Here is a 15,864-nt window from a genome sequence, read left to right on the forward strand (position 1 = left end):
GAGGCTATATATGGGTTTTATTTATCCATTAAAGAGAGACTATATAGCTTATTGCAGAATTATTGATGTTTTAATTATGAGGTATTGCACCATTACTAACTTTCTAAAAATTAGAAAAAAAAGAAAAAAGAACTCTGGAATGTATCTTGCCTCAAGAATTTCTATTAAGGGATTATATGTTGTTATGATGTAGCTATTGTTTTGCTTTAATTCCATAGTGAATGCTAAGGTTGGTTTTGAGAGTTTTTCTTTTAGGTTACATTCTGTGTATCTCTAACGTTAAAAGTTTATTTTTTTGTTCAGAGAAGGCAATGGCACCCCACTCCAGCGCTCTCTCGCCTGGGAAATCCCATGGACGGAGAAGCCTGGTGGGCTGCAGTCCATGGGGTCGCTAAGAGTCGGACACGTGTGGAAATTGGTTTAGACTGGTTAATGATTTAAAAAATGGCTTGTTGTTTTATCTGTTCATTTTCATAGGGCTGGGGAGCAGAGTATCACCGGCAAGATGTTACCAGCACCCCATGTTGGATTGAGATTCATCTTCATGGGCCTCTTCAGTGGCTAGATAAAGTCCTCACTCAGATGGGCTCCCCGCTAAACCCCATTTCTTCTGTTTCATAGTGCAGAAGTGTTCTTTCTCAGTTACATTATTAGTGGACTTGTTTTAATTTTAGGGAAACTTCCAGTACAGATACTGTGAGCTTACATGGAAAACAGATTTTACAGCCTGTTTTTTTTCTACGTAATTGTGACCAATACATTTGTTTTTGTGATGAATCAACATTTGTTTGTATTCATGTTCATGTGATTAACTCTCAAAAGTGTTGTGAAAGATGCAGAGCAAGTCTTGTGCCCTGGTTCAAAAGTTTGGCATTGATCTTAAACTGGAACATACTTTTTTGCCTTATTGTCCCAACAGTTTTTTTATTTGTGAAATTTTTTTTGGAAAAGTAATGCATCACATGGTAAAGAATTTTAACAGTATAAGAGGGTGTTCATTGAAAGTCTTCCGTTCTGGTCTTGATTCTGCAGAACTGTGCTTTTACCAGTTTCTTAGTCCCACCAACTTTAAAAAAGTATATATCATTGTTTTATAAAAGCATATGGTAGGGACTTAAAAGAAACTATAAAAAAATCTTTTATTTGATGGAACACTATGCACTGCTCTAACAAGTAGTGTTCAATAAAAGCCAAGTGATAATTTTCTAAGTGACATCATAAAATTTACATTTAATACAGCTAAATGTCGTCAGTGTGTTGTGACTCCGCTCAGTATATCTTTTGTAAAACTTCTCCTTTTATAAAAAAAGTTTCTGCGAACAGCAGATCTCCATTGTATGTCTTTTACTCACATCTGTCACGAGTACTACTTAATGGCTAGTGACAGTGCGTGCATGGCCGTGCTCAGCTATGTTTGCTGCTTTTGGCCAATATTGCAAGAACTCTAATTTTGACATGCATTAATCTTTTATTTTGCACTTTGATGGGTGACAGTTTTTAGTGTAACCTTCGTGAAACACACTCTAGTGACTTGGACTTAAGTGCTCATCCTTGCTTCCTTGGTACCCCTTTTGTATTAAACACTGCAATTTATAGATTACACTTATAGAAAGTTATACTTTTTCTAGCTTTTGTTGTATTTTCAGCCTAGATTATTAGACTGTTATCCTGTAGCTCCAATTTAAGGTTTCTTTTTAATTCCTTGCAGTTTTATGGATGATATTAATGTTGGAAAATCTACTTAATCCCATTGCTGTTAACTTACATCAGTCTCCCATGCAGGGACCTGTGTCTTATAGCCATAGGAGCCTCTTCAGCCTGGCCCCAATGATGAGGCCACCTATCTGATGTATGAATCAGCAGTGGTTGTTGAGCTAGCTGGTTTGAAAACATTCACATATCAAAGAATACAGACTGTTCTCTCAGTTACCATGCATGCTCTTCCATTTTTTTAAGCACCTATGTGGATGCTAGTCTCAACAATCCTTAGGAAAGACACAAAAACTCTAAAATATTCTTTTAATCAGTCATATGTAAGGGCTTTGAGTGAAGGACGCATAACCTCTTTTCCTAAGAAACAGTACAGTGGACACTTAGTTATGGCATGAAGAACAAAGATGTTACTTTGGAGGGGGGAAATCACCTAATTTACCTATTAGAAGAAGCTTATTTTTCAGTGTCTTTTGAAAATATGTGGAGCCATGTCAATCTTCTTTTTAAAATGTTAGTTTTGTTAGACTTTCTTCTTTGCCCTTTCTGCTTTTATGTGGGGAAAAAATGCATTTTTTGAGGAAAGGAGAATGCAGTTTTTTGTTTTCCGTAACATTATTTACTGCTTTTATAAAGTGCAGCCAATGGATGGCTTTAGTTTTCTCAGATGCAGTGCCATTCATGTTTCAGCTCTCAGTCCTTTGCTAAGTGAAAATCTCTGATAGTAACCTGAGCCTTAAACATCAGTTTTATATGACATGCATTCTCAGTCTTCTGGAATTGTGTAAGCCACACAAAAGAGGATTATTTGCTTAGTGATAGAACTTAGCTATTTACATCATTGTACACTTAGCCAGGTTCATGGCACAATCTTTGAAACACATTTGTAGAAAAATCACCTAGGGTGACTGGCATATGCATGTAATCAATAATCAACATCAGTGGGCCTGAACTGATGGAAACTATTGTTTTTATTGATGCTTTCAACTGAGTTAATTAAAAATTGTTTTTATTCATGTAGCAACCTTTAGAATTAGCAAGATTTTATGTGATTGGCTTTTTCTGTGTTTTCTCTAAAGAGTTGTGTTTCATGAATGACAGTACTGAAGCTATTAACTGGTAAGAGTTTCATGGAAAAGTATAAGCCTATTGTATTTCCTAAAAGCTGTTAACTCCACACCCCTGGGTTTTACATGAAAACTTCATTCAATCCAGCAGATCCTGTAATTCTTGACGATGCTCAGTACAGGACTGGATGGGAAATAAAAATTAGCCAGTAAGATTAAAAAAAGTAAAATTTTACCAATGAGAAAAGTACCTCTGAAAGAAACCATTTCATAAAATTACAGTTCTAAGTTTTTATTTAATCTCCAGAATGGTTTATAGTCAAATTTATGAAAGCATCATCACACCCAAAATGATCTTGTTTTATAGCATTACAGCATATAAATATACGCCAACTGAAAAGACAGAGCCTGGGAATAATAAAACTACATCCAGTTTGGTAAATGAGAAAAAGAAGAATAGAATCAAAATTAATCTCAGTTATGTATTAAAGTAAGATTTCCCTGGTGGCTCAGACGGTAAAGCGTCTATCTACAATGCGGGAGACCCGGTTCGATCCCTGGGTTGGGGAGATCCCCTGGAGAAGGAAATGGCAATCCACTCCAGTACTATTGCCTGGAAAATCCCATGGACACAGGAGCCTGGTAGGCTACAGTCCATGGGGTTACAAAGAGTCGGACACAACTGAGCGAAGGCAATCAATCAATCAATCAATGTATTAAAGCAACAAAAATATACTGACTGGAAAAAAAAAAAAACAACAGCAGAATTTAAGAGGTGCATCTCACTATTGTATCTCTACATAATTACCTGGCTTAAGTTACGGAATATAAACTAGTAGGCATGTTATTGATCTACTGAAGTGAACTTTTTTCCTTTAGAGAAAATTTAAAGAAAACATCGATTTAAATGTCAAATATATACAACAGAATATAAATCATTTTTCCATTCTCTTGTTATATAAGTAAACTATGAGAATAGAATTGGCTGGGTTTCTGAGGTGAAATCCACAATAAGATTACTAGGTAGTTCAGTAAGTTATACCTAACAGTATGAAAAGAGGGTATAGCTATTTTATACTTTTCATAACATTTGAGAGTAAGACATTCTTTTAGGATGGAAAATGATCAGTAAGTATTTAGATCTGAAGTCTGTTGTCAAGATAAGGACTGGGGCTCACATTATGTAACCTTCAGTATTATCTTAGAGTACCCGGAAGAAACAGTTCCCCTGTCATAGTGTCCTTTTAAAGGAGAAAGTTTATGCAAAAATGAAATCATGCCAGTAACAGAGAAACTGTAAATTCAAGTTTGATAGTACCTGTTTAAGTGTTGTACTTCCATTGCAGAGAGCATCTAATATCCCAGTTTAGATCTGTTTCTTTATACTTTTTCTAGTTGCTTGCTTAATGTTACGTTAGGTCATTATAACTCTCCCACTTAAAATATATTAATATCTTTTATATTTTCTGAAGAACGATACATCTTTTATAATTATTAAATTTATCTTCTAATGATGATTAAAATTTTGGACCTACTAACTTTGAAGAGGCTCAGAGCTTTTCCTTATCTTATTGTAATAGATTCTTACTTAAGTCTCTCTGGTAGGAATTATGAATGTGTCCTCATTATACCCATCAACTAGATAAGCAAGAATCTTTTAACATAGTAGATAGCCTGGTGGTTTTAGAAGTCTTTGGTGATTTTTATTGGCGGGAGTTTTCCTAAGTATTGGTTTAGCGACATCTCCTCAGATACTAGCACAGCATTTCTTGGGTGGTAATCACGGGTTTGATGCCTATCTCCCTCAGAGAATAGCGTTTTCCTCACTAACACAGGTGGGACTCTGAGGAGGTTTTCTTCTCATAGAAGATGCATGTGTGGAGAGAATCTGAGGCATTTCTTCTGCGTAAATGGTTCTATCTGCTAAACAGAAAGGTGGACCGTTCTTTGCAATTCACTGGATTACAGTTTAGCATGTCCTAATTACAAGAGGTAAGAGTATTTGTCAAGCCTTTGTTATATTGGCTTTTTCATAATAGAAACTTCTCTTTTAAAATGAATTATTATAATTGAAGTGTTACTTTAAAATTGGATGATTTACAGAAACAAATGAGAATTTTTTCAATTTTTCAAATTGAAAAAAAATAAATTTCAAAAATTTATCAATCTTTTTTTTTTTAAATAAGAGCTTATCTGTAATATTTGCTGGTAGCAATTGCTGTAAAACAAGTGATGAGTTGTTTTGTTGAAAAGATCCAGTCTCAGAACGGGATTCTTCTGTTATTTATGACAGAGTGAGAAAGGTTTGTTTAGTTCTCATCCAAATAATTCAGTTCTTAAAATTCTTAAAATTTGAAATTGTTGTAAACCATAGTCCTTTAAGGATTTATTTGAGGATACTGTTTTTTAAAAGTTTGAATTTTTGTGTAGAGGTAGATTTTTTTTTTTTACCCTATCAGTAGATAGTGCCTTCTTACTACTAGCTGGTGTTAGCTATAACAGAACTCCAGTGAGGCCAAGCAATCCCAAATAAAGAAGAAATCTTTTATTAGAGTCAGAAATCTTTTATAATAGTCTAATACCATTGGAGATGATGTTGCTTTGATTTATTCATAAAGTATTTTAACTGTAGGGACTCTTGAAGATAATAGTTGGGCAAGTGCTTTGCTTTTCAATGTGGTTGGTTAAAGTTGCATTTTGAAAATCGCTTGCATTAAAATTGAGTAGAATTGTAATCATGAAAACTGGGTATATATGTGTAATCCTACCAGTGTTCTCTTAAAAAGATGCTTCATATGAGGATGATAAAGACCAAACCAATGGCTGCACTATAGGTCTGCTTCTTACTTGTACTTGTTCTCCTTCTGTTGATGTTGTAGAAAATGAAATTCTAGCAACATGCTTCAATTCTGTTATCATTTTGATACTTATAAATATGTATTAGGTTTTACTATATTGTGCTTTTCAAAGCCATAACTCTTTTAAGAACTTTGTTTTTGCATATTGTTTGCTAATACTTTATTTTAATAAATCTCAAAATCTGCTTAATGTGTTTTTTTGTTTGTTTGGGGGGCTCTTCTCTTTTGATTGAACATGTTTCATTGAGTAGAGTCTTAAAAACAAGGAGATTATCAGTTTCTGTGACCAGCTGTGTTATCTGTGTTTGTGCACTAGTGGTAGAAAATGAATATACAAACCTTTCCAGCCAGCTTGAGGTTTGCTCAGAGTAATCAGTATGTTTTATTCTGTTTATAAGAGAGTTGATGTGTTTTTCTTTGTTAGTTTAGTTTTGTTTTGTTTTGAAAAGGGATTTGAATCTAGAGTCTGGAGTTTTTTAGTTTAACCGCTAATTTCCCTTCTCTAGCCCTATCTAAAATTAAAGGTCTTGACCAGATGATTGAGAGAGAGAATAGCTTTTAGCTTTGGAGTCCGCCTGCCTGCATTTGAGCCCTGGGCCTCAGAGCTTTTTTAACTCTGTGCGCTTAGGCAAGTTGCTTAACCACTCTGTGCCTCAGTTTCCTGATCTGTAAAGTAAATGTCTATTTGTAGGAAGATTAAGTAAAATAATACAAGTGCTTAAAACCGTGCCTGCCACACAACTACACTTTTATTGTTATCATCATCATCATCATTGTCTCTTAAATTTCTGCTACTTCTCTGAATCAGAGGAATTATTTCTGGTGCTACTTGACCTTAGTATTAGACAGGCCAAAAAGTTCATTTGGTTTTATTCTGTAGATGTCTCTAGTAGTGCCTCTCTTTAACGTCATTCAAAACAGTTTTGTTAGATTGTATTGTGAAAATTGTCATATCAGCATGCATTTTAAAAAACTTACCAAAATTGGTAAGATTTTGTGTGAAGTGAAAGTTGCTCTGTCGTGTCTGACTCTTCGTGACCCCATGGAGTATACACAGTATATGGAATTCTTCAGGCCAGAATAATACGGGAGTAGGTAGCCTTCCCGGAGAAGGCAATGGCACCCCACTCCAGTACTCTTGCCTGGAAAATCCCATGGATGGAGGAGCCTGGTAGGCTGCAGTCCATGGGGTCGCTAAGAGTCAGACACGACTGAGCGACTTCACTTTCACTTTTCACTTTCATGCATTGGAGAAGGAAATGGCAACCCACTCCAGTGTTCTTGCCTGGAGAATCCCAGGGATGGGGGAGCCTGGTGGGCTGCCGTCTATGGGGTCGCACAGAGACAGACATGACTGAAGCAACTTAGCAGCAGCAGCAGGTAGCCTTTCCCTTCTCCAAGTGATCTTCCCAACCCAGGGATCAAACCCAGGTCTCCCACATTGCAGGCGGATTCTTTACCAGCTGAGCTACCAGGGATGCTGAAGTTTTTGTGTAGTTATTTTAATATTGAAAATGGAGGGGGAAAAAGCAATGTTTTCGGTGAATTATGCTTTCTTGTTTCAAGAAAGGTAACTTGAAAATGCAACTGAAACGCAAAAAAAAAAAAAAAAAGATTTGTGCAGTGTATGGAGAAGGTACTGTGACTGATTGCACTTCTTAAAAGTGGTTTGTGAAATTTCGTGCTAGAGATTTCTTGCTGGATGTTGCTCCATAGTCGAGTAGACCAGTTGGAGTTGATAGAGATCAAATTGAGACATTAGTTGAGACCAGGCAGTGTTATACCACCTGGGAAATAGCCAACATACTCAAAATATCCCAGTCAAGCATTGAAAATCATTTGTACCAGCTTGGTTATGTTAATCACTTTGCTGTTTGGGTTCCACATAAATGAAAAAAACCAAAAAAACAAAACCATCTTGACTTTGTTTCTGCATGGCAATTCTCTACTTAAATGTAAGGAAAATGTTTCATTTTTAAAACAATTTGTGATGGGCCATGAAAAGTGGATACTGTACAGTTATGTGAAATGGAAGAGATTGTGGGGCAAGTGAAAGGAACCACCACCAACCACACCAAAGGATGGTCTTCACCTATAGAAGGTGATGTGTATATGTGGGATTGAAAGGGAGTCCTCTACTATGAACTTCTTCCAGAAAACCAAATGATTCATTCCAACGAATACTGTTCCCAATTAGACCAATTGAAAGCAGCACTCCTGAAAAGCATCCAGATTAAGTAAAAAAGAAAACACATACTCTTCCATGAGGATAACACAAGACCACATGTTTCTAGGATGACCAGGCAAAAACTGTACAGCTTGGTCAGCAAGTTCTGATCTATCTGCCATATTCACCAGACGTTGAACCTTCAGATTTCCATTATTTTAGTCTTTACGAAATTTTCTCAATGGAAAAAATTTCCATTTCTTAGAAGACTGTAAAAGGCACCTGGAACAGTTCTTTGCTCAAAAAGATAAAAAGTTTTGGGAAGATGGAATTACAAAGTTGCCTGAAAAATGGCAGAATATAGTGGAACAAAACTGAATATGTCGTTCAATAAAGTTCTTGGTGAAAATGAAAAATATGTCTTTTCTCTTTACTTGAAGAAGTGTTTTGGCTAGCCTGACAGATTCATCCTGATTTCCCACTTTGTGAATTAGCCTTTTCTTTTTCCTTAATTTTCTTCTTTGAAAAGAAATTCAGAATCACAGATTAGTTTTGTCATCCCCACCAAGTGCCTACTTTTTAACCACCTTCTGTGTTGTGTATACAAGAAATAGAAATTCATTCTAATTAGAAAGGGACAGTGAAAATCCATGTGTCCCCACTAGAAAAGCCCAAACTAAATATTTTAATCAAGGGAATAAATATAAAAGCTCTTATTATTCTCTTTAGAGAAAAGGCTTCATCAAAAGAATCCATATCTGCAAATCAATTTCTTCTTTTTTAAAATTTTAAGTGTAAGGCATTAGTAAGGTATTTATTAGCAACTTCAGTGGCTGTTTTAGAAGCATATTTTGAAAACACTTGTTCTGGCAAAAAATAGAGGTGCTGGCATCTCTCAGATTTAAGATAATTAGTTTTCAAATTGCCATAGCGAAAATAGTTCAGGTGACAGAGGGATCAGTTGTGACATCTACTTCAATTTTCTTTTAGACACTAGACTCAAGGACTAATGCTATTCTATATTACAGCAGTTTTGATGCAATTCATATTTTATAAATATTTATAAGAAGGCGATCAGTGGGCTTTGAGAAAGTAACTTCCCACCATTTAACATTTTAAATATTACTGTGTTTGTTGTTGTTAAATTTGTAAGCCTATCTTTATTAAACTGACTTGTTAAAAGAAAATTGTGTTCTTTTTATCTAAATCACTTTTTGTGGTTGTGTTTTAAAGGGTATGGGGCTATAGGGAAAATACAAAGAAGAGTTTTTAGCAACTGACTTAATCATCTCCATCTTAAAATTGCATGGGAGTGGACGGAGGATTTAGGTTGGTGGTTAAGATTATTATCCATATTGTTCCAAAGGGATGTGTGTATACTTCCCATGAGAGGTGTTTCCTGAGGCAGTTTTTTTTGGTTTTTTTTTGGGGGGGGGGATGGATTTTGAAAGCCTTCTTACACTTTTTCTTAATCTTTTACCCTTTTCCTATCACCTGCTATTTCATTTAATAATACTTTGAGATAAATGCTGAGGGTTTCAACAGTACAGAAAAGTATGAACTAAAAATCCTAAACCAGTAGTGAACCACTAAACATCTGTTCGTGTATCCTTGCAGCCTATTCAGGTATTCATTCTACATCAATCCTTTCCTTTCCTTTGACAGTTTAGTTGATTGTGGGTGACACTCTAGCTCCTTTTTGGAAAGAGTTCTCAGGGAAACTGATTTGGCTCTGAAGTTTTTCTTGAATTCTGTATCCCCAAGAGAGCATTGTCCTCTGAGCTATCTCTTATTTTGTTGAATGGCAGAGCTTTCTAAAACGTATTACAGCAAGCTTAACTCTCCAGATATTTTAATGAGACTGCTGAAGTGACAGAAAAAGCCAGTTGGGATTAATCTGGGAATGCTTTCAAGAAGGAAAATAAAACTTTGTAAGATAAGGAGAAAGAAAAAAATCTTTTTTCATTCTCCATCGTATTCATCACCATCTAACATCCTACATGTTTTATTTTCTTACCCTATTTATAGACTGTGTCATCTCATGGGAATGTAAGCTACGGCCAGACATGCGTTCCCACTGCCAGGACAGTTTTTGATACAAGCACTCGAATATTTGCTGAATGAATGATAGTACTGAAACCAGATGTCATTTTTTTAATACTAGAATTTAGCTTTAAATTATATAATAAGACAGCACTTAATTGAAGGGACCGGAGCTCAGAACTTCATTAGAGCTCTTTATTACATACCTCATAGGAGAAGAAAGGGGGAAGCTCAACTAAGAACACTCATGTGTGTTCTTTGAGCTTTTGGACCTTTGCCCCAAAGTTACCAGGTTCCTGGGTTGTTGCTTAGAGAACCTACAAAATTAACAGTCTACTTGGGGCTTTAACATGTTGACATTTAATATTTTCCCAGAGAATTGAAAGGGCACAGTTTTCTTGATGCATTTGACAAGAGAAAACAAGAAAAGTATACTTTTTGGTTCATAATTTTATAGGGTGGCAGTGTTAAGAACCCTGTAGTTTGATTTTAGTGCCCTGGTTTAGAGTCTGTAATATCGCCCCTAACTGTTGTACCTGAAGGTCAGGCCTGTAATTGCTTTCAGGTGGGGCACCCTAAGCAGTGCCTTTGAGAGACAGAACATAGTGATGTGTGTTTGTGCTTCAGAATAAAAGATTAATTTTGCCGAGGAGAGTGCATGTGTGATTCTGGAGGGGGAAAAAAAGCAGAGGAGGGTTTGAAGCACTATGCAAACATTAGTTAAGATTAATAGTAAATGGTCCTTGATTGTCTTCTCTTTACATAACATTCTGTGAATTTTACAGAATTTGTTTAGGCCAAATTAATGATGGCAGTCAAGGTGAAGGTAATGAATGCAAACACAAACTCGTTATAAACCAGTATAAACGCAAGCCTGCAAAGGGGATCTTCCCATGAAAAGAAAGGTGCTTTCCTTTTCACTGTCTGTTTAATAAACTGCTAGGAGTTTACCATACCCATTTTCTCTCTCCTTAATCATTGAACACCTCTGTCCAGCTGCTTACCATGTTCCCCAGCTCCCTTTCAGCTGTAGCTGGTCATGCAGCTAAGTTCTGACCATTAGGATACGAGCAGAAATCCTACGTGTCATATTGGCATAATGCTCCACAGAGGAACACTCTGGCCCTTTCCCCCCTTCCCTGTGGCTAGAATGTAGATAGGATGGTAGGAACTAGAGGGGCCATATCAAAGTGGACACGAGAGCCAAGGGCTGAGGGTGACAGAATTGTGCTACTCTTGGAAGGTTATGTGAAAAAGACATTGGATGGATATGGGGAGCATTCTTTGTTGTAACAGTGCAGGCTGTAACCTGGTTAATCCTTACTTGCTCCTTCACTTAGTCTCACCAAACCTTTATTTTGTGCTCACTGCAAGTCAGGCTGTATGCTAAGCAGCAGAGCTGTCACAAGGAGTCATTCCTGTCCTCACAGAAAGCAAAACTATAATATAGTTTAGTGGTTTCAGTCTCTATCTAGATAGGGTTGTTTGATCAGCTTTAGAGGGTACAGGAGGGGCAGAAATGGAGAATCAGGAACTTTAGACTCTGCTCTTGTTTTTCTGAATACCTGGATTTTCTCTGGTCCTGAGAAGTATCAAGATTGTTCATTTGTTCCACTAATATTTGAGGGTCTATTAGATGTCAGGCTGAGGACAAACTAAGTAAAAATACATTCTCTCAAGCATCTTCATTGTGGTTGATACAGACACATAATGAGATAAATATAGGATAGTGGTAAGTTCTAAGGAGAAAGAGTAGGAAAGGAAGATAAGAAATGTCAGGGGTGGGAGAAGGAAGGTGGCTGATGGTTTTGATCCAGAAACCAGAGAAGATCTCATTAAGAAGGAAATCTTTGATCAAAGTCCGAGAAGAGGTGAGGGAGTCGGGGGTAGTGATTTGTTGTGATTTAGTTCATTCTTAGTCAAGGCAATTCAGAAAGCATATGCATGATATGGTAAAGATCTCAGATTCCCTGCAGAAGAAGGAGTAATTCAAGCAGAAATAGCTAAAGGTACAAACTTAAATTGCATGTTCTTTAGTCTCTGCAGGAGCTGCAATAATAACTGAGGTGTTACACAGATGGAGACAAGAAATGTCAGTTGCTAACAACTTTGTGGATTATCACCTCCAGGAAATGGGCCACTTGGAGGACTGATCAATAAGGAGAGTTCAACTCAATATTTCATCTAATACAAGTTTAGTTTACGGCAGAAAATCAAAGGTGAAGTGTTCAGATGAAGAACCTACAGGCAAATTTACCTTAATCTCTAGCTCTGTCTTTCCATTATATTCCGTTCAACAAATACTTACTCAGTGTCTGTTTTGTGCTTAACATTGTGCTGGGCATTGGGAAAGCAGCCATGAGCAGGCAGATGTTGTCCCTGACATGCAGCTTATATGTTAGTAGGAGGAGAGAATTTAGTCCATGAATTAAAGTTATTTAATAGCTCTGATAAGGGAGCTGATCAGGGGCTGTGAATGAATATAACTGACAGCTGATCTTCTCTGAGAACTCAGGCATATCCATTTTGAGGAAGAGGTATTGAGACCTGAAGAATAGGAAGGCGTTATTAGTTGGATGAGGGAAGGGAGTCAAACACCTTAGGCAGACAGGCCCTAAGGGTCGAAAGGCCACTATGTCTCAAGCATGGAGTACAAGCGAAGTGTGAAGAATTGAGGCTGGAGAGGTTGATGGGGGCCAGAGGAGGCTGCATCTTGGAAGCCAATGTTAGAGTTTTTTAAAAAATACTGAGAACAGGGAGAAACTTGGGGTGGAAGCTGGGGCTGGAGACAGATACTGGGATCAGATGTGTGCATTGATTGGAGAGAGGCAAGTGAAGGCTGGACTTTGAATTCAGGTGATACTGGTGGAGGTGGCTGGGGAGTAGATGTAGTAGAGTGGTGTCTAGGAGGTGATGGATTGCATATGGGAAGAAGAGTTTGGGGTCAGGAATGACCACCAGTGTGCATTTTACTTTAGGCAACCAGATGATGGCACAGTTTACTGAGATGGAGAAAACTGGAGGAAGGTGTAACTTACCTGGAAAGGTAAAGAGTTAGTCATGAGGGAAAGCGGTGTCTATTTTTGCTGTCGCAAACACTTCTGAAATGATCATCCTGATTAATAATAATGATAGCTCACATTAAGACCACTTGCTGCTGCTAAGTCGCTCCAGTTGTGTCCGACTCTGTGCGACCCCATAGACAGCAGCCCACCAGGCTCCGCCGTCGCTGGGGTTCTCCAGGCAAGAACACTGGAGTGGGTTGCCATTTCCTTCTCCAATGTGTGAAAGTGAAGTTGCTCAGTCGTGTCTGACTCTTAGCGACCCCATGGACTGCAGCCCACCAGGCTCCTCCATCCATGAGATTTCCCAGGCAAGAGTACTGGAGTGTGTTGCCATTGCCTTCTCCGTAAGACCACTTACAACGTATTAAATATGAGCTGAACACTTTACCTATAGTATCTCCCACAATGTTGAAAATCCCATGAGCCAGGTACAACTATCATCTCCATTTTACAGATAAAGAAGCAGGTTTTCAGAAATCCAGAAGTATGATCGTGGCATAGAGTGGATGGCCAAGGTCAGGTTACCTGGCTCCAAGATTCTTAGACTTACGCTGCTTCACCCTAGCTCCTGACATCTGCAACCACTTCCCCTAATTTCCATCCTACCCACCCTCTTTGCCCCATCAGAGATGTGTTCTCAACCCTCTTGCCTGTTCCCAGTGACTGGTTGTGGCAAAGCTGCCCAAACACCTGTGTCTTGAATCTCATTCCTCTTTTCACCCTGCCAGACCCAGTTCTTCAAATGTAGCTCCAAGGCATCATGGGCTTGGTGAAAGAACAAAGGGCAGGAGGATGTGTGTGTATAGACCGGCCTTCCTGATACCATCTACATGTTCAATTACCACATAATAGTCCACTTAGCTTGCATATCAGCAGAAGACAGACATGAACTCAGCCCGATTCTTTCCAGGGGAGAATCTAGGGTTAGGTTCCCCATGACAAAGGACCCATTACTGCCCAACTAGTCAAACACTAGCCTAGAGATAGGTATGGAATTATTTAGGGTCCCAGTGCTGGCAAAAAAGCAGAACTCAAGTCCAATTCCTCTTACCGATCCTGCTTGATTTCTAGATTCCAGCTCTTAAGTAGGTCCAATTATTTAGGCATTTCTTCTGGAAGTATCTATTCAACCCTGTAGATACATCAGAAAGATGGCTTCCAAATTGCCTCCATCTTAGCATTTTTCAGCTTTAACTTCTTGATGCCTTGGGACAGTATTTTATTAAGACATCCCAATAGCCTCCTGGATCACTCTGGCTTCAACTGATTCTGGTCCAAGAACTTCAGGTAGCCTCTAAGCCAGCTGATAGTGCCCCTAAGCCTGGCATTTTTTGTGGGTCAGCTTCTCCCTTAGGCAGCGCTGCCTCAAGCCTGAGGCTCATTTACAACACAGCTAACACTTGAGTGCTAGTGTTAACACTGGTTATGTCATTTGACATTCAACCCTGTAGAGCTAGGTGATATAATCCCATTTCACAGTTGAGGAAACAGACCAGGACAGATTTAAGTAATTTGCAGTGCCACACAGCCAGTGAGCAGTAGAACTGGGATTTAAAGCCAGACAGACTCCAGAGCTGATCACTCTGCAAACTGCCTTGAGGTCTATCCATGGGGAGCTGTGGAGGAGGAACATACTATGCTGCACCTGTATTAGTCTTCTACCCCCTCAGCCCCTAGATTAAAACCGAAGGGTCTCCCATATCAGCAGTGTGTGATTCCATTATGCCAGTCAGGGTTCTCATACCCTCCTTAACATTTATTCCATTTAGTCTTCTCCATAGCCAAGGGTCACACAGATTAGCTGAGTTACCATTACTGTAAGATAGAAAGGTTTGGCTGCGTTTCCAAAAACCAAAATGTTGTATGAGGTTATTGTAGAATTAGCTCCATTAGGGCTTGGTTGTTGTTAGCTCTCTAAAATATGGAAGTCAAGCCCAAGACGAACTGTCAGATGCTCATCTCTGCTGCTTCAATGGGATAGGAGCAGGAAAAATCTTGGGCACTTCCAAGGATCCTTCCTTGGGAATGATGAAGGAGGAGAAGTGGTGGTAGGGAGCTCTGGCCTAAGCCTGGAGCTCTAGTAAGTCTTTTCTAAGTAAGCCTCAGCTTAGATCCTTACATAAGTTTCAGTGTCCAACAACCCTCACAAAAAGTTTGTAGAATTATGTGCCTGTATGCATTTGCCAGACAAGCATCCTTAGCATTCTTCAGAGTCTCAAAATCTGAGTGACCCCTACATGGCTTGGAACTACTTGATTAAATAATCTACCAAATCTCCTTTTAGTCAAAGGTTCTCTAAGCTCTAGTGCCCTAATGAACTAGGTGACTTCTGAAACTATTTTAAGCCGCCACAAAGAGACTCCCTAGAATTAGGTTAACTTTAATAATGGTCAAGGTTATTAGAATTCTTTCTATTCCCTCCCACGTTCTTTGAAATCAGCTCCTCCAAGCTGGGCTTATTCATCCATTGCTTTCCTGCTGTGTTCTCCAGAGCGGGCCTCCTGTCTACTTTGGGAAGAAGTACTGAACAGCTGCCCCCATCACCTGACCCTCAGGCCCCTGCTTCACAAGGTGGTTCTGGTCCAGAAATGACTCCTGGAAGGGCTTAGGCCCAGAGAACCTCTGAGAGCCACAGAGTGGATGCCTGGTGGGAAGAACTGCCCCACAGGGAAGGTCTCCATGGAGCCCTATTACAGGGAGTTTTTTTTTTTATTTCCACAGCAGATGAGGCAGCAATTCTTCTCTGAGGTTGGCTCTGAAAACACTTGCCAGAGCAAGCAACTGATTGACCCTGGGGAAAGGTGAAGCTGGAGAGGAGCAAATGTCTGTTAAAACTGACTTGGGCCACTTGGAGGTGGGAGGCGGGCTGTGCTTAGGTCAACCTGCTCAGGATCCCCTTTTATGCCCCTTTCCCAAGTGGCGCAACCAATGACCAGAGCATCCTCAGCACTGGG

The 15,864-nt window shown here is 38.8% G+C and overlaps 1 protein-coding gene across 1 annotated transcript in view; it reads left to right on the forward strand.

The window, feature by feature from the left end:
- Nucleotides 1-5,820, forward strand: part of SMAD5 (SMAD family member 5) — a 62,369-nt gene extending 56,549 nt beyond the window's left edge. Inside the window, exon 7 of the mRNA XM_061423577.1 lies at nucleotides 478-5,820. Within this exon, the coding sequence (XP_061279561.1) occupies nucleotides 478-621 (144 nt within the window). The 3' untranslated portion in view covers nucleotides 622-5,820. The remainder of the gene's footprint in view (nucleotides 1-477) is intronic.
- Nucleotides 5,821-15,864: the final 10,044 nt, after the last annotated feature.

This window comes from Bos javanicus, chromosome 7 (assembly GCF_032452875.1).
Source record: "Bos javanicus breed banteng chromosome 7, ARS-OSU_banteng_1.0, whole genome shotgun sequence".
Lineage (NCBI taxonomy): Eukaryota > Metazoa > Chordata > Mammalia > Artiodactyla > Bovidae > Bos > Bos javanicus.